Raw genomic sequence first — 18,830 nt, forward strand, 5'->3', positions numbered from 1 at the left:
AAATAAAATCATGGGGTGCATCAATAGGGGCATAGAGGCCCACAACAAGGAAATGATTCTACCACTGTACAAATCACTAGTCAGACCACACATAGAATACTGTGTACAGTACTGGGCACCAGTGTACAAGAAAGATATAGTGGAGCTTGAGAGGGTTCAAAGACTGGCAACCAGAGTAATAAGGGGAATGGGAGGACTACAGTACCCAGAAAGATTATCAGAATTAGGGTTATTTAGTTTAGAAAAAAGAAGGCTGAGGGGCGACCTAACAACTATGTATAAATATATCAGGGGACCGTACAGAGATCTTTACCATGATCTATTCATACCCAGGACTGTATATATAACAAGGGGGCATCCTCTACAAATGTGCATGTGTCCACTCAAACGGTCAGAAACGGACTCCATGTGTTTGGTATGAGGGCCTGACGTCCACAGGTGGGGGTTGTGCTTACAGCCGTGTTACACCGTGCATGACATTTGGCATTTGCCAGAGAACACCAAGATTGGCAAATTCGCCACTAGCGCCCTGTGCTCTTAACAGATGAAAGCCGGTTCCCACTGAGCACATGTGACAGATGTGACAGTCTTGAGATGCCGTGGAGAATGTTCTGCTGCCTGCAACATCCTCCAGCATGACCAGTTTGGCAGTGGGTCAGTAATGGTGTTGGGTGGCATTTCTTTGGGGGGGCACACAGCCCTCCATGTGCTTGCCAGAGGTAGCCTGACTGCCATTAGGTACCGAGATGAGATCCTCAGACCCCTTTGAGACCATATGCTGGTGCGGTTGTCCCTGGGTTCTTCCTAATGCAAGCCAATGCTAGACCTCATGTGGCTGGAGTGTGTCAGCAGTTCCTGCAAGAGGAAGGCATTGATGCTATGGACTGGCCCGCCCATTCCCCAGACCTGAATCTGAATGAGAACATCTGGGACATCAGGTCTTGCTCCATCCACCAACGCCATGTTGCACCACGACTGTCCAGGAGTTGGCTTTAGTCCAGGTCTGGGAGGACATCCCTTAGGAGACCATCCGCCACCTGATCAGGAGCATGCCCAGGCATTGTAGGGAGGTCATATGGGCACGTGGAGGCCACACACACTACTGAGTCTCATTTTGACTTGTTTTAAGGACCTTAAATCAAAGTTGGATCAGCAGCCTGTAGTGGGGTTTTCCACTTTGATTTTGAGTGTGACTCCATATCCAGACCTCCATGGGTTGATAAATTTGATTTCCATTGATAAATTTTTGTGTGATTTTGTCTGCACATTAATCTATGTAAAGACGAAAGTATTTCATACGATTAGTTCATTAAGATCTATGAGGTGTTATCTTAGTGTTCCCTTTTTATTTTTTGAAGTAGTGTACATTCTCAATTTGTTGCAGAATTGTTTCAGACTTCATCTTTAATGGGGCTTGCAGACATTCATGCACATGTTGCAGAAACAGCACTACATCACATCTATGTGTTTTACATGCACTAAAGATGCCTTCTAACAAAGTGAGCACTTCCAGTCCAGAACTGTCTGTCTTTCCGAACAGTTTACTACATGAAGCACAGGCTTTTTTTTTCTTTTTTTTTTTTTCCTTACCACTTCTTTTTTCTGTACATGTAATATACTGAGCTAACAAGCCACAATTGCAGCATATGGGTGAATTTTTATTAGAACAATCTCATAGAAGAGAAACATTTTATTTATTGATTTTATTTTTAATTTCTGTATACCAGCCCATAATAAAGCTAGTGGGAGGCAGTCTCTTACAATATTGTTTTCTCTAGAGACTATCACAAGGCTACTTCGGGCTCTTTGGCTTCTGTCTTCTCCTCACTGGTACTTTGTCCAACAGAACTGGTGAAGTGCCGTATGCAAACACAGCATGAGATGCGAATGTCTGGATACAAAGGCATAACAAATAAGAGGTGAGTGTATTACAGCAGCGCATATTAAAGGGGCACTTCAACAGTGACTGCTGGGACTGCCCAATTTCCCTGTGTAAAGAGCCACATTTCAGCATGAAACCCATACAGAGTGTTTGTGTATCTCCAACGTTCACATAACAGTGCATGGAGCGCGTACAGATGCACTGATCTATGCACAGGGAGAGACTGGGTCCCAATCTGCAGAACGCAGTGGGTCTCATCGGTCAGACCCCATTGTGATCAGACATGTATCCTGCGAATAGGAAATGTTTTCAAGTACATACCTGATTTGTATCACATTATGTTTTATGTGTTTAATCACATATGTTGATTCATCAGAAAAAAAACACATTCTATACGTAATGTTAGGTCATATAGAAAATAATTTTTCAGCAGCATAGAAAACACGCCTAATTATAACTGGTTGTATGCCTCACCAGATTTGATCCAACATCCGTCCATACAAACTTGGATGTGCTGCCTAAATACTTTTTATTCTAGTTTTGTCATGTTGGGTCATATAGAAATCTTAGTTATTGGCTCTCACTCTTGAAGCTTCCCGTTATGAGCCAGAACAGACGACAATTGAACCCAATTGTGATCAGTAATATCCAAACAGGGGCCATCTTTATGAGACAACCTCTTTCATTTTTGTAATTGGCCTTTTTTCAGATAGTTAAAACTTCTATTTAGCAGAGGATGTCTTTGCTCCATTCCCAGGCCATTTAACCAACTGAAAGATATAGTCACCTGCGATTTCTTCATTATGTGTTATTGCTCTATTTACAATTTTTATTTTATTTTATCTCCCGTACTGTTGCTATAGAGGCATGCCACTGACCTGGGTGTGTACACATTAAATTTCCGGTCACTAGCTGGGAAATCCAGGACACTTGTGTCAGATCCCCAGTTCAGCGATCACCAGCTAAAGAGAAGCTGCATCCTGATGACCGCTTCAGGCTGCAGCCTTCACCTGGGGGAGGAGTGTGACCTCTGTCCTGGCGCAAGTGGTGACATCACTGGTCATCGTCGCCAGCACCAGAGGGGGTGGTTGGGTTTCCAAATATTGGATATGCCCCAGGTGCCAAAAACTCTAGAGTTTTAAGCATATGATGATTGCTTAGTTGCACGTTGCTTTAACATTGTTTAATATTTCTTACAACCTTTTAGCACACCCTGGTCCATTGTTTGTGATATCCTGAAAACAGAAGGTGTTTGTGGCCTCTACCGTGGACTCAGCAGCACATGGCTGCGGGAAATTCCTGGGTACTTCTTCTTTTTTGGTGGCTATGAGCTGAGCAGCAGAATTCTTAATTCAAGTTCTGGAGATCAACCAGGTAAACTATCAACTATGGGGAAACACTGTATGGGATTTGTTTCATATGAGGATGTATCTAAGACATGGCTGTATTTACAGGTGCACTTGTAGTCACAATAAGTGGCGGTGTGGGTGGGGCCTGTTTTTGGCTCTCTGTATATCCAGTGGACTCTGTGAAGTCAAGAATTCAGGTTTTGTCCATAGCGTCTCCCTCTGGGGGTTTCTTGATTTCCTTGCTGCACATATTAAAGAAAGAAGGTGAGCTCCTCTATATCTATGGGATGTTGTATATATTGACCTGTTTTGATGCATCTTTTCACCCAAAACAAAAAGGTGGGCACAAAAATGATGTATAAGGGAATGTTCACATTATATTTCTGCTGCTCAGCTCACTGTGGATGCCATCAAAAAGGTATACTGCTGCATACCCATAGGGTTCAGACCGTTTTATTGCAAGATACAAAAGAGCAGTTTACCAATGCTTCTGTGTCTAGCAAATAAATCTATACCAATATAATAGAGACCAAATGAAGTCACAAGTACACTGTTTTGTGTTTGAACCTTATGGTATATCATAACATCTTTTTCATATTTTAATGGTGTATGCTGGAGGCATACTTGTGATACCTGATATGAGCAGTCCCTAAGGCTATGTTCACACTTTGGAATTTCCATGCGGAATTCCACACAGATTCCGGAGCAACAGAGTCCCGTGCAAATTTCTATTTCCTATACAGTGCAAATTCCTATTTCCGCGTCCGCAGAATGAACCTGTTCATTCTTTCTGCGGACTCGGCAGAGAATGCATAATGGCAGGGGCGTAGCTAGAAACCACAGGGCTTCCTGTCTGGAAAATGTTTAATTCCCCCACACTTACTGATCTCCGATCTTCCAACCTTTATTTCTGGATCCCTTCCTTAGCGTTAATAAGACTGTGCAAGTAGATTGTGCCAAGTGACTTCAGCTGGTGATTCAATCATTGATGGCATCAATGACCTTTTTAAAATACATCCGGACCCAGTCTCTGGTGACATTTAATAGTGCCATATGTGTTTTATGCAGTCTCTGGCCCCTGAATGATGTATGAGTAGACAACTCATTTGTGCCTCTTGGTTATGTACAGTGGGGCAAAAAAGTATTGTCAGCCACCAATTGTGCAAGTTCTCCCACTTAAAAAGATGAGGGGCCTGTAATTTTCATCATAGGTATACCTCAACTATGAGAGACAGAATGAGAAATAAAATCCATAAAATCACACACTGATTTTTAAAGAATTTATTTGCAAATTATGGTGGAAAATAAGTATTTGGTCAATAACGAAAGTTCATCTCAATACTTTGTTATATACCCTTTGTTGGCAATCAGGGCTGCCATCAGAAATTTTGGGGCCCCTTACGCAGCTTAAGGCCAGCCGCGCCCCCCCCCCGTCTTGCCCCTGAGTCCGCCCCAGGGCCACCCCCCAACCCATTTTTTTCCTAATGATATATTTCTAATTACTTTATAGAAGATTGTAGTGCAGTAATACATTGTGCTGCAAAGTAATTTTACTGCGACACACTCTGCTATAATCTAATATACCCTATTCTGAATACTGTGAAACTGCCCAAAAATTATTATTGGAGTATTTCCACATACGGGGGAAGATTTATAAAAACCTGTGCAGAGGAAAAATGGAGCAGTTGTCCATAGCAACAAATCAGATAACTTAGATTTTTTTAAGAAAGCCTCTGAAACATGAGAGCAGCGATCTGATTGGTTGCTATGGGCAACTTTTCCTCAGAACAGGTTTTGATAAATCTCCCACATGGACTATAAAGAGGTAGATACCAGAAATCACTCTGCAGACAGAATAAATGGTTATAATCACATTTAGATACTCACAGGGGACTTGTTCTCTCATCGGAGTCGTTCACCTTTCCTTTTTCCACTATCCGGTCCGGGCATCATAAAGACTTCTCCTGCCCAAGGCCCATCTCCACAGGACCTGTCGGAGCAACCAGACAGACATTTAAGGAGCCTTTCTCCAGCACAATGTTCACCTCTATATAGTTGTAGACCCCCTCTCTGCCCCCACACATATATATAGTTGTACACCTCCTCTGTACCCCCATAAATTGTTGTAGGCCCCCTGTGCTCCATATATAATTGTAGGTCCCACGTGCCTCCAATATACATGATTGTAGACCCCCTTTGCGCCCCTATGTGTAATGATAGGCCCCCCTTTGAGCCCCCACAGTTATAGCCCCCCCTTTCAACTCCCACAGTTAGTTATAGCCCCCCCTTTCAGCCCCCACAGTTAAATATAGGCCCCACCCTTTCAGCCACCACAGTTAAATATAGGCCCCCCTTTCAGCCCCCAATTAAATATAAACCCCCCTTTCAGCCCCCACAGTTGATATAGGCCCCCTTTGTGCCCCAACAAGTAGTTATAGGCCCCATGTACCCCCACAGACATACTGCCTCCAGACATACACGGTATGTGGCTGGAGGCAGTATGTCTGTGCTCTGACCACTGCTCCTCCGGTTCGGGGCCTACGGATCAGAGCAGTGGGCCCCCAGACTGGAGGAGCAGTGGTCGGAGCATTGAAGGCAGCCTGCTGTGGTTACCTTCCTGGCCCGATGTCAGCCACGCGTCTTCCAGACAGCTCCTCCGCTCCAGTTCTTCTTCGGGGCTCGCTTTCCTCTGACTTCCGGCTTGCCACGTCATGGTGCACCAGACGTGCCTACGTGCGGCACGTTCGTTGCGCTAGTACCTTCCGACGGCCACTGCAGTTTTTTTTTTTTTAAAGTGGCAGCGGCCTTCGAGGTATGTGTGGCAGGGCTGGGGCCCGGGAAAGAGGGTGACTGATTGTACAGAGTACAGTCAGTAGGTGGAAAATGACGGGCCCCCCAGCGGTAAGTGAGTGACAGTCACTCACTGACTGACTGACAAGGAGTTAAAAAAATAAATAAATAAAAAAGTCGGGCCCGGACGGGCCCCTTACGGGAGTACCGGCTGTACCCCCCTGATGGCGGCCCTGTTGGCAATGACAGAGGTCAAATTTTTTCTGAAAGTCTTCACAAGGTTTTCACACACTGTTGCTGGTATTTCGGCCCATTCCTCCATGCAGATCTCCTCTAGAGCAGCGTTATTTTGGGTCTGTCCCTGGACAACACAGACTTTCACCTCTCTCCAAAGGTTTTCTATGGGGTTGAGATCTGGAGACTGGCTAGGACACTCCAGGACCTTTTTTTGAAATGCTTCTTACGAAGCCACTCCTTTATTTTTCGAGCAGTGTATTTGGAATCCTTGTCATGCTGAAAGACCCAGCGTTTTATCTTCAATGCCTTTGCTGATGGAAGGAGGTTTTCACTCAAAATCTCACGATACATGGCCCCATTCATTCTTTCCTTTACACCAGGGGTCTCAAACTCCCGGCCCGCTGGCCATTTGCGGCCCGCTCCAGGGATATGTAATTTGTATAGCCCGACGCCCGAAACATGCAGTTCCAGGCGCCGGGCAGGTGACTTCTTCAGGCATTTAGCCCTGCTTCGGGCAAGCAGCGCAAAATACCGGAAGACTTCACCCCCTCCCCGTCCAATAAAGCTCATTACCTTCACTTACCCCGCCCCACCATCCCATCTCCGGTTGGCCGGCCGGCCCGAGTCTGAGGGATGTCGCGCATATGACGTCCCTCCGAAGACCCGCGTAGGAGGACGTCAGTGACGTCACATGTCAGGCCACCGCCCGAGAGAAGTGCAGGACAGGTAAGTGTGTGTTTCCACCCCCATGCGTCACAGTAGATATGGTGTGTGTTCTCCTCCAAACACAACAATTTTAGTTTTTAACAAAAAGTTCTACTTTTGGTTTCATTTGACCATATGACATTCTCCCAATCCTCTTCTGGATCATCTAGATGCTCTCTAGCAAACTTCAGATGGGCCCGGACAATTTTGTTTCTTGTGTCCTTCGACAGCTCTTTGATCTTGGCCATTGTGGAGTTTGGAGTGTGACTGTTTGAACTTATCAGTATAAAAAAAACCTGTCCACAACCTCAAACAGGTGCTATTAATACAGGTAACGAGTGGAGGAAAGAGGAGACTCTTAAAGAAGTTGTTACAGGTCTGTGAGAGCCAGAAATCTTGCTTGTTTGTAGGTGCCAAATACTTATTTTCCACCATAATTTGCAAACAAATTCTTTCAAAATCAGACAGTTATTTTATGGATTTTTTTTTCTCATTATGTCTCTCATAGTTGAGGTATATTGATGAAAATTACAGGCCCCTCTCATCTATTTTAAGTGGGAGAACTTGCACAATTGGTGGCTGACTAAATACTTTTTTGCCTTCTCTCATTGCTTCTTGCTTATTGGCTTGTAGTAAAAGTTCGTTCTCCTCCAGTTTGTAAATAAAACCTCTGTCACAAACTGCCTAAGTCCTTACACTGATCTCCACGGACTTTATCCTGGAAAAAGCAGGAGGACATTTAATGTAATGCTGAAATACAAAAGAGTTTGAGAAGACATGGGGGAAGATTTATCAAAACCTGTGCAGAGGATAGGTTGATCAGTTGCCCAATGCAACTTATCAGATTGCTTCTTATTTATTTATTTTTTAGAGGCTTTAACCCCTTAAGGACACATACCATTTTGGCCTTAACCCCTTACGGGCGCAGGGTGTTCAGGTACGCCCTTGCGTCCTGGTACTTAACCCATTAAGGACTCAGCGTTTTTCCGTTTTTGCATTTTCATTTTTTCCTCATCACCTTCTAAAATCATAACGCTTTAAATTTTACACATAGAATTACATATGATGGCTTATTTTTTGCGCCACCAATTCTACTTTGCAGGGATATTAGTCATTTTACCCAAAAATCCACGGAGAAATGGAAAAAAATTCATTGTGCGACAAAATTGAAGAAGAAAATTTTATTTTGTAAATTTTGGGGGCTTCCGTTTCTACGCAGTGCATTTTTCGGTAAAAATAACACATTACCTTTATTCTGTAAGTCCATACAGTTAAAATGATACCCTACTTATGTAGGTTGGATATTGCCATACTTCGGAAATAAATCATAACTACATGCAGGAAAATTTATATGTTAAAAATTCTCATCTTCTAAGCCCTATAACTTTTTTTAATTTTCCACGTACGGGCCGGTGTGAGGACTAATTTTTTGCGCCGTGTCCTGAAGTTTTTATCGATACCATTTTGGTATTGATCTGACTTTTTAATCGTTTTTTATTCATTTGTTCATGATTTAAAAAGTGACCAACAATAAGCTATTTTGGACTTAGGAAGTTTTTTTGCGCGTACGCCATCGACCGTGCGATTTAATTAACAATATATTTTTATAGTTTGGACATTTCCGCACGTGGGGATACCACATATGTTTATTTTTATTTACAGTTTTTTTTTTTTTTTATGGGAAAAGGGGGGTGATACAAACTTTTATTAGGGAAGGAGTTTAATGACCTTTTTGTTAACTTTTTTTTTTCACTTTTTTTTGCGGTGCTGCACACACTGATCTCTTATGCTGATCCCTGCAAAGCCATAGCTTTGCATGGATCAGCGAGATAGGGGCTCGATTGCTCAAGCCTGTAGCTCAGGCTTGGAGCAATCAAACCCCGATCGGACGCCACGGAGACAGGAAAGGAGACTTCCGCTTGCGTCCTAGCTGATGTTCCGATAAGCCCAACTGAGCTGCCGGGAAGCTTTTACTTTCACTTTCAGACGTGGCGGTCAACTTTGATCGCCGCGTCTGAATGGTTAATAGCGCGCGGCACAACGATCAGTGCCGAGCGCTATTAGCCCAGGGTCCCGGCTATGAATAGCAGCTGGGACCGACCAGATGTGATGCGGGGTCACGGCATGACCCCGTTTTAAACACCGGGACCGGGCTCAGGGCGTACAGGTACGCCCTGAGTCCTTAAGAGGTTAAGGACATACGACCTGGTCCAGTTACCAGGGTTTGAAGCGTGCTCATGAGCTGAGCACACTTTAATCCTGGTGGGTTAATGCTGGGCACCACAGATTGGGCCGATGTCTTGGATTAACCCTTTAGACGCTGTGATCCAAGTTGATCGCAGCATCTAAACCGAAAGTAAAATCATCCCGTCAGCTCAGCGGAGCTTATCGGGACCATCGCAGTGAAACCGCGATGTTCCGATCAGCTGAGAGGACGGCAGGAGGGCCCTTACCAGCCTCCTCGCCGTCCGATTGGTGGTCTGATGCTCAGTCAGCCATGCATAGCATTGAACAGTATATGCAATCAAAAGATTGCATGGTATAGCCCCCTATGAGGATAAAAAAAGTGAATTAACTCCTACCATAATTGTGAAGCATTCCCCTTTTCCCATTTTTTAAAATAAAATAAGGTAATAAAAATATTATGTGGTACCGCGTAAATTTCCAAAATATTAAAATGTAAGGTTAGCTAAACTGCACAGTCAATGGCGTACACGTAAAAAAGATACCAAGTCCAAAAATTTACATTTTTATTTTGGTCACTTTATGCCATAAAAAAATTTTATAAAACGCAATCAAAAGGTCCAATCAAAAAAAAATTGTACCAATAAAAACTACAGACCACGGTGCAAAAAAAATTAGCCCCATATGTGGAATTTTTTTAAATAAATTATAGGGGTCAGAAGATGAACATTTTAAACATTTTAATTTTGGTGCATGTAGTTATAATTTAATTAGTAGTAAAATAAAATAAAACCTACATAAATTGGGTATCCTTGTAACCGTATGGACCTACAGAATAAAGATAAGGTGTCATTTATATGGGTCTTTAGGTGCAAAATTGAAAGTGTTATGATTTTTACAAGGGGATGAGGCAAAAACTAGCTTGGTCCTTTTTAACCCCTTAAGGACCAAGCCCATTTTAACCTTAAGGACCAGGCCAATTTTTTTTTTGCGTTTTCGTTTTTTCCTCCTCGCCTTCTAAAATCCATAGCTCCTCTATATTTCCATCTACAGACTCATATAAGGGCTTGTTTTTTGCATGACCAATTGTACTTGTAATGAAACTTCTCATATTACCATAAAATGTACGGCGAACCCAAATTATTTTTTTTCATTTAAATGAACTACAATTTTGCACATTTTGGAAGGTTTTGTTTTCACACTGTACACTTTATGGTAAAAATGACATGTTGTCTTTATTCTGTGGGTCAATACAATTAAAATGATACCCATGGATAGATACTTTTATATTTTTGTACCGCTTAAAAAAAAAACTTTTTGTACAAAATCAGTAATCTAAAATAGCCCTATTTTGACCACCTATAACTTTTTCATTTTTCTGTATATAGGGCGGTAATTTTTTGTGCCATCATCTGTACTTTTTATCGATACCACATTTGCATATATAAAACTTTTAGATAATTTTTTTATAAAATGTGACAAAAAAGCAGCATTTTTGAACTTTAAAAAAATTTTTTTTTAACTTTTACGCCATTCACCATATGCGATCATTAACATTATATTTTGATAGTTCGGATATTTACGCACGTGGAGATACCAAATATGTTTATAAAAAAAAAAATTTACGCTTTTTGGGGTTGAAATGTGAAAAACGGACAATTTTAATTCTTATTGGGGGAGTGGATTTTTCCCTTTCACATATTTCAACTTTTTTTTTTTTTTACACTTATCTCCCCATAGGGGACTATCTATAGGAATCATTTGACTGCTAATACTGTTCAGTGCTATGCGTAGGACATAGCACCGATCAGTATTATCGGTGATCTTCTGCTCTACTCTGGAGATGGCCGGAGCCAGGTGAGGGAACCTCCGGCCGCCATGCTGGATGATCGGATCGCCGCGGCAGTGCTGCGGGCGATCCGATCATCCATTCAAAGTACCGCACTGCCTCAAATGCCGTGATCTGTATTGATCACGGCATCTGAGGGGTTAATGGCGGACATCCGCGCGATCATAACCGGCGGGTCCCCGGCTGCTGCTAGCAGCCGAAACCTACCATGTATGACACGAGCACCGTTCTGATGCTCGCGGTCATACACAGGAAGTAAATGTACGTGCTGGTGTGGGAAGTACCACTAAACCAGGACGTGCATTTACGTTCGTAGTCGTTAAGGGTCATAAATCTTTTAATATGTCCAGACACAGACCCATATAAGTTTTTATTTATTTTTTTGCACAGCCAAATTTAATTTCTAATGATACATTTTTATTTTAGCCAAAAATGTTTTTTGTAGGGAAATTCAAAAGAACACCACAAATTTGCAACTTTAAGAGGGTTTTTAGTTTTTATGCAGAGCATTTTACGGTAAAACTGACATGTTTTTGTTGTTGTTCTGGGAGTCAAAATGATCCCCATGATCTTTACTAGTACTATACTACTTTTAAAATGTAACTTTTTGTTTGTGTGTGTGTTTTTTTTTTTTTTTGTAACGTTTACGCCGTTCAACATACAGAATCATTTACATTATATTTTAATAGATTGGACTATTTGCCATTACCGGTAGGTCACTGGTTGCTGATAGCACGTAGCTCCTGTGCTCTCTTTTTATACAGGACGGAAATGTAGATCCTGGTGTGTTTAAGTACCAGTGCATCAGAACAGACTTTTATATCCGTTGCCCTTAACCCCTTGGGGATGGAACCCATTATAACCCTAAGGATGGGAGCATTTTTTGCAATCCTGACCACTGTCACTTTAAGCATTAATAACTCTGGGATGCTTTTACTTTTCATTCTGATTCAGAGATTGTTTGTTTGTTTTTTTCATAACCTATTCTACTTTGTTACTGGTAAATTTTTGTCGATACTTGCATCATTTCTTGGTGAAAAATTCCAAAATTTGATGACAAAATGGAAAATTTTGCATTTCTCTAACTTTGAAGCTCTCTGCTTCAAAAAATAGGAAAATAGACATTCCAAATAAATTATATATTGATTCACATATACAATATGTCTACTTTAGGTTTGCATCATGAAGGTAACATGTTTTTACTTTTGGAAGGCATCTAAGTTCAGCAGCAATTTTAAAAATTTTCACAAAATTTTCAAAATCTGAATTTTTCATGGACCAGTTCAGTTTTGAAGTGGATTTGAAGGGCCTTCATATTAGAAATACCCCCTAAATGACCCCATTATAAGAAACTGCACCCCTCAAAGTATTAAAAATGACATTCAGAAAGTTTAACCCTTTAGGTGTTTCACAGGAATAGCAGCAAAGGGGTAAAAGGAGAAAAAGCCCCCCTAAAATTTGTAACCCAATTTCTCTCGAGTAAGGAAATAACTCATTTGTGTATGTGAAGTGTTCGGCGGGTGCACTAGAGGGCTCAGAAGGGAAGGAGCAACAATGGGATTTTGGAGAGTGAGTTTTTCTGAAATGGTTTTTGAGGGGCATGTCACATTTAGGAAGCCTCTATGGTGCCATAACAACAAAAAGGTGTTTGACGGCTTTTTGTAAAAGTCAGATGTGTAAATGAAAAAAAAAATTTCATTTCCCCCCCCCCCCCCCCCAAATTTACAATTTTTACAAAGGGTAATGGGAGAAAATGCCCCCCAAAATTTGTAACCCCCATCTCTTCTAAGTATGAAAATACCCCATGTTAGGATGTAAAATGCTCTGCGGGCGAACTACAATGCTCAGAAGAGGAGTCACATTTGGCTTTTGGAAAGCAAATTTTGCTGAAATGGTTTTTGGGGGGCATGTCGCATTTAGGAAGCCCCTATGGTGCCAGAACAGCAAATTAAAAAAAATAATAATAAACACATGGCCTACTATTTCGGAAACTACACCCCTCAAGGAATGTAACAAGGGGTACAGTGAGCCTTAACACCCCACAGGTCTTTGACGACTTTTTGTTAAAGTCGGATGTGTAAATGAGAAGAAATTTTTTTTTTCACTAAAATGCTGTTTTTTCCCCCCAAACTATACATTTTTACAAGGGGTAATAGTGGAAAATGGGGTTACAAATTTTCTCCTGAGTATGGAAATACCCCATGTGTGGATGTCAAGTGCTCTGCTGGCGCACTATAATGCTCAGAAGAGAAGGACCGCCATTGGGCTTTTGGAGACAGAATTTGTTTGGAATGGAAGTCAGGGGCCATGTGCGTTTACAACCTCCCCCCCCCCCCCCCTCCCTGAGTGCCAGAACAGTGGACCCCCACATATGACCCCATTTTGGAAACTACACACCTCACAGAATTTAAGGGGTGCAGTGAGCATTTACACCCCACAGGCGTTTGACAGATCTTTGGAACAGTGGGCTCTGCAAATGAAAAATTACATTTTTCATTTTCATGGACCACTGTTCCAAAAATCTGTCAGACACTTGTGGGGTGTAAATGCTCACTGTACCCCTTATGACATTCCATGAGGGGTGTAGTTTCCAAAGTGGGGTCACGTGGGGGGGGGGGGGGTCCATTGTTCTGGCCTTCAATTTCGGACAAATTTTCTCTCCAAAAGCCCAATGGTGCTCCTTCTCTTCTGAGCATTGTAGTGCACCCGCAGAGCCCTTTACATCCACATATGGGGTATGTTCTTACTCAGAAGAAATGGGGTGACAAATTTTGGGGGGCGCTTTTTCCTATTTTCCCTTGTGAAAATGAAAAATTTTGGGTAACACAAGCATTTTAGTGAAAAATGTTTTTCTTCATTCTCCTGTCCAACTTTAACGGAAATTCGTCAACCACCTGTGGGGTGTTAAGGCTCACTATACCCCTTGTTACGTGAGGGGTGTAGTTTCCAAAATGGGGTCACATGTGGGTATTTATTTTTTTGCGTTTGTCAGAAGCGCTGTAAAATCAGCCACCCCTGTGCAAATCACCAATTTAGGCCTCAACTGTACATAGTGCGCTCTCACTCCTGAGCCATGTTGTGCGCCCGCAGAGCATTTTATACCCTTATTTGGGATATTTCCGTACTCAGGAAAAATTTGGGGCGTCTTTTTTTTTTTTTTTTTCCTTTTTACCTCTTATGAAAACAAAGTATGGGGCAACACCAGCCTGTTAGTGTAAAAAAAAAAATTTAAAAATTTACATTAACAGGCTGGTCTAGACCCCAACTTTTCCTTTTCATAAGGGGTAAAAGGAGAAAAAGCCCCCCCCCCCCCCAAAATTTGTAGTGCAATTTCTCACGAGTACCCCATATGGGGCCCTAAACTGTTTCCTTGAAATAAGACAGGGCTCCAAAGTGAGAGAGCGCCATGCGTATTTCAGGACTAAATTAGGGATTGCATAGGGGCTGATATAGGGGTATTCTACCCAAGTGATTCCCAAACAGGGTGCCCCCAGCTGTTGCTAAACTCCCAGCATGCCTGGACAGTCAGTGGCTGTCCGGAAATGCTGGGAGCTGTTGTTTTGCAACAGCTGGAGGCTCCATTTTGGAAAAACTGCCGTACGATACGTTTTCATTTTTAGTTGGGGGGGGGGGACAGTGTAAGGAGGTGTATATGTAGTGCTTTACCCTTTATTATGTGTTAGTGTAGTGTTTTTAGGGTACATTGGCACTGGCAGCGGTTTACGGTGAGTTTCCCGCAAGGAGTTTGCGCTGCGGTGGAAAATTTGCCGCAGCTCAAACTTGAAGTAGGAAACCCTCCAGCGGTTTCAAAACTACAACTCCCAGCATGCACTGACAGACCGTGCATGCTGGGAGTTGTACTTTTGCAACAGCTGGAGGCACACTGGTTTGAAAACTTTGTTAGGTTTTGTTGCCTAACTCAGTATTTTCCAACAAGCGTGCCTCCAGCTGTTGCAGAAACTACAACTCTCGGCATGTACTGATCGCCAAAGGGCATGCTTGGAGATGTAGTTATGCAACAGCTGGAGGTACGCAACTCACTGGCTTCTGTAGGATCCAGGCAGCCGCATCGCCGTCCTCTTCTGTCGCGATCCCCGCCACTGTTGTTGCCGCCGATGACTAAGCGCCCCCGATCTGCTATTGGTTGTTGCTTCTAGACCAATAGGAGGGGTGGCACCCCTGCCACCTCACTCCTATCCCTTCAGGGGGATCGTGGGTGTCTTGGACAAACCCCGATCCCCCTTATTTTCTGGGTCACCGTAGACCCAGAATAGCCGCAAATCGCCGGTGTGAATTCACCGGCAATTTGTGGCGATCGCCGACATCGGGGGGTCTCAGGAGGACCCCCCTGGGCATTGGCACGTGATGCCTGCTGAATGATTTCAGCAGTCATCCTGGTCCGCTCACCGCCCGGTACAGGTACGCCCTCCGTCCTTAAGTAACGGGACGCGAGGGCGTATCCATACGCCCTCCATCCCCAACAGGTTAAAGGTTAAAAAAAAAAAAAAAAAAAAATGAAAAGGGGTTATCCACCATAAGGTTATTTTAGTATGTACCTGGCAGACAGTAATGGACATGCTTAGGAAGGATCTGCGCTTGTCTATGTTGTGAGATTACCTTAGCTTTTTGTGAACTGCTATTTCCTATTTAATATAACTTTTCTTTTTTTAACTACAAATCCCACAATTCCATTTTCCTTCCTCCCACACATCAGCCACCCCACCCATTGAAACATAAATGAGCTGCATCCATTCAAATCAGTGTGGTTTTCAATCAGGGTGCCTACAGCTGTTGCAGATTGATCTCTCTCTCTCACCAAGCTATCCCTCCACCCATTGAAGCAGACAGGCTCCCTGTCATCAGCTGACTAGTGAGTCAGGTATCGGCCGCTTTGCAAGCTGGGAAAAATCTGAGACAACAGTCACTTTGTATGCTGCGAAAAATAAATATTGGGGTGAAAATCACAGAAAAATTGTGAGAAAACAATCACACACAGGTACAGACACTGTATTATGAACTACACTAACTTTACAGCACCTGTAGCATAGTCAAATAAAAAATATTCCTGGAATACCCCTTTTAATGAAAGAAGCAGCCTGGTTGCTATGGGCAGCTGCACCATTGTTTCTCTACACAGGTTTTAGAAAATCTACCCCATGAAGTTTACAAAATTTATATTTTAACTCTGCATTGAATTTATGTATACAGGAATCCTCAACCTGTACAGTGGACTGATGCCCACTGTCATCAGGGCATTCCCTTCCAATGCTGCTCTCTTTTTGGCCTACGAAATGACGAAAAGGACTCTAACAAAATGGTCATATAATCAGAACTGAATGAAGAAGACAGTTACTGCAGCCTTTCCATTGTTTTTCTACCCTGGTTCCCCCTGTGTTATGTATGTTTCTGTCATATTAACGTGATTCCTTACTGTTCTATCTTTAGTGAAGACTAAATAATGTTAGATTGAATCCTTAAATACTGTTCTGCCTTTTCACTGTTTTATACTGGTGTGTGTGTATATATAATAAACTCAAATACAGAATACTATGTGCCGTTTTGGTGGGTAAGGTTGGAAAAAAGACACAGGTTTGTAAAGTCCATTCTATAATCCTACTGTCTTGATCCCATGGCAAAATCTGAGATGGATGCCATTTGCTTCATCTTGTAACCCAGTATATTCCAGAATTCCTTCCCAAATCAAAGTATGGCAGTCAGAAAAAATATATGGATCAATGCCTCATCTCCAGAAATCTTTAATCCATAACTTGTAATATTTCTCAGGAAACAGAATTCCATAATTTTGCTGCTTTCAAAGTTAAGAATCTGTTAGTAAATGAGTATTTTCTCTTGAAAGAATATGCTCCCTTGTCTTGGTTACAGAGAGAGGTGTAAAAGAGCACTAAAAAGATCTCTGTACTGTACTGCCCATACACCTGTATCATCAACATGCCTTTCACATTAGAATTGCTAAACATTATTTACTACAAAGTGAACATTAGCAACCTACATCCACAGGATATAGAGAAAGAGGCAGAAGACAGCACTTAGACCAGTCCACCATGCCCGTGGTCATCCAGAGGGCCACTCCAGTTTCCAAACAGCACATTATGAAGGCCACAGCACCAAAGAGGGACGGCTCCATATTTGTGCAAAAGAGCTGTAGAACCTCTTTTGGAACCAATAAAACTACAGCTCTTTTTTGCACAAATATGGAGGCGTCCATCTTTGGTGCTGTGGCCTTGATAACTTGCTATATCCAGAGTATAGATTGTCTCTGTGGGTCTGACCACTGGGACTCGCTATGACCATGAGAACAGATGTGCAACTACTTCATTCATTCTTTATGAGATTACCAAATATAGCAGAGTACAGTATTAATAAAGACTTGTAAATCCATGTCATGATATCGGATACAATACAAATTTCTGAGAAAGGGTGTGTAAGATATGTTACTATATAAAACCCATGTCCACACTTTATGGTACATAAAATACATAAGGAGGACACATCTAAGCAAACATATCCAACTAAATGTTCGATTGCTATCACAAATACTTGGAGGCCTCCCCACCAGGATATACTCTGCTTGTCATCAGATATGTATCCAAATTTGCCAACAAATTAATCCCAGATTAACACCTAAATTGGTATGAAATGGCATTGACTTTCCAATGCGTTTCATCATGACTCCTAATTCACGAGCCATAATTCTTCAGTCCCAGTATAGCTTAACGGGGTTCTCCACTGGAAAACATTTTTTTTTCTTTTTTTCAACTGGTGCCAGAAATTTACAGATTTGAATACTTCTTCTATTAAAAAATCTTAATCCTTCCAGTACTTATCAGCTGCTGTTATGATCCACAGGAAGTACTTTTCTTTTTGAATTTCCTTTCGGACTGACCACAGTGCTCTCTACTGACACCTCTGTCCATTTTAAGAACTGTCAGGTATAGGAGCAAATCCCCATAGTTGATTTGAAAGAGAGGAGCTGCAAGAGAGTTGGAAATCAGAGTTTTAAAGCAGGAGTTTGAGATCTGAGTGTTACTTTGCCTACACTGTAGAGACTTTAACTCAGAAGGTCTACTGAGAATTTAATTGTAATATTTACTGTCTGTTTTTTGCTGTAAATCTGTCAAATCCCCATAACTAGATGGTCTCCATGTTGGAAAATGCAGTCCGATGTATATCCTGTTCAATGTATGCAATCCTTGAACAACATTTTGAGGGTGCATATTGTTGTGCAAGATGTGTGCTAGTTGTTTGTTTGGAAGCCCAGATCCTGGATCTAGAGGAGCAAATGGCAACACTGAGACTCATTGACAGCTTGGAGAGGAGTCTCCTGCTCACTGAGCAAGTTCTCTCTGGGGTAGAGGTGGGTGAGGATAGTGGGACGTAGGTGCAGGACAGTCAGGCAGCTGGGTTACAGTTAGAAAACAGGGTAGAGGGAAAAGTGTCGGGGAGGCTAGTCCTGAACTGGCACAACCAACAAGTTTGCCCGGTTGGCATATGAGGTGGATACAATTTTAGAGCTAGCAGTACTGCAGCAAGATACTGCCTCTGACCACCAGGGGGGGTGTCTGCACCAGTAAGGAGGGAAGGAGGAGTGCAGGGCAGGCCAGACAGGTACTGGTAGTGGGGGACTCAATTATTAGGGGGACAGTCTGGGCTATCTGTCAAAAAGACTGGGATCGCCGAACAGTGTGGTGTCTTCCTGGCGCTCGAGTTCGGCACATCGCGGATCAGGTTGACAGGTTGCTGGGTGGGGCTGGAGAGGATCCAGCAGTCATGGTACATATTGGCACCAATGACAAGGTAAGAGGTAGGTGGAGTG

The 18,830-nt window shown here is 42.5% G+C and overlaps 1 protein-coding gene across 5 annotated transcripts in view; it reads left to right on the plus strand.

Moving 5' to 3' along the window:
- LOC130290989 (mitochondrial ornithine transporter 1-like) overlaps window positions 1-16,534 on the plus strand; it is a 46,991-nt gene extending 30,457 nt beyond the window's left edge. For 4 of the 5 annotated variants that reach the window (XM_056539282.1, XM_056539284.1, XM_056539285.1 and 1 more), the window contains 4 exons: window positions 1,779-1,919; window positions 3,090-3,256; window positions 3,337-3,495; window positions 16,205-16,534. In XM_056539282.1, the coding sequence (XP_056395257.1) occupies window positions 1,779-1,919; window positions 3,090-3,256; window positions 3,337-3,495; window positions 16,205-16,332 (595 nt within the window). In that variant the 3' untranslated portion in view covers window positions 16,333-16,534. The remainder of the gene's footprint in view (window positions 1-1,778; window positions 1,920-3,089; window positions 3,257-3,336; window positions 3,496-16,204) is intronic. The other variant, XM_056539286.1, reaches the window with a different exon arrangement.
- Window positions 16,535-18,830: the final 2,296 nt, after the last annotated feature.

This window comes from Hyla sarda, chromosome 9, assembly GCF_029499605.1.
Source record: "Hyla sarda isolate aHylSar1 chromosome 9, aHylSar1.hap1, whole genome shotgun sequence".
Classification (NCBI taxonomy): domain Eukaryota; kingdom Metazoa; phylum Chordata; class Amphibia; order Anura; family Hylidae; genus Hyla; species Hyla sarda.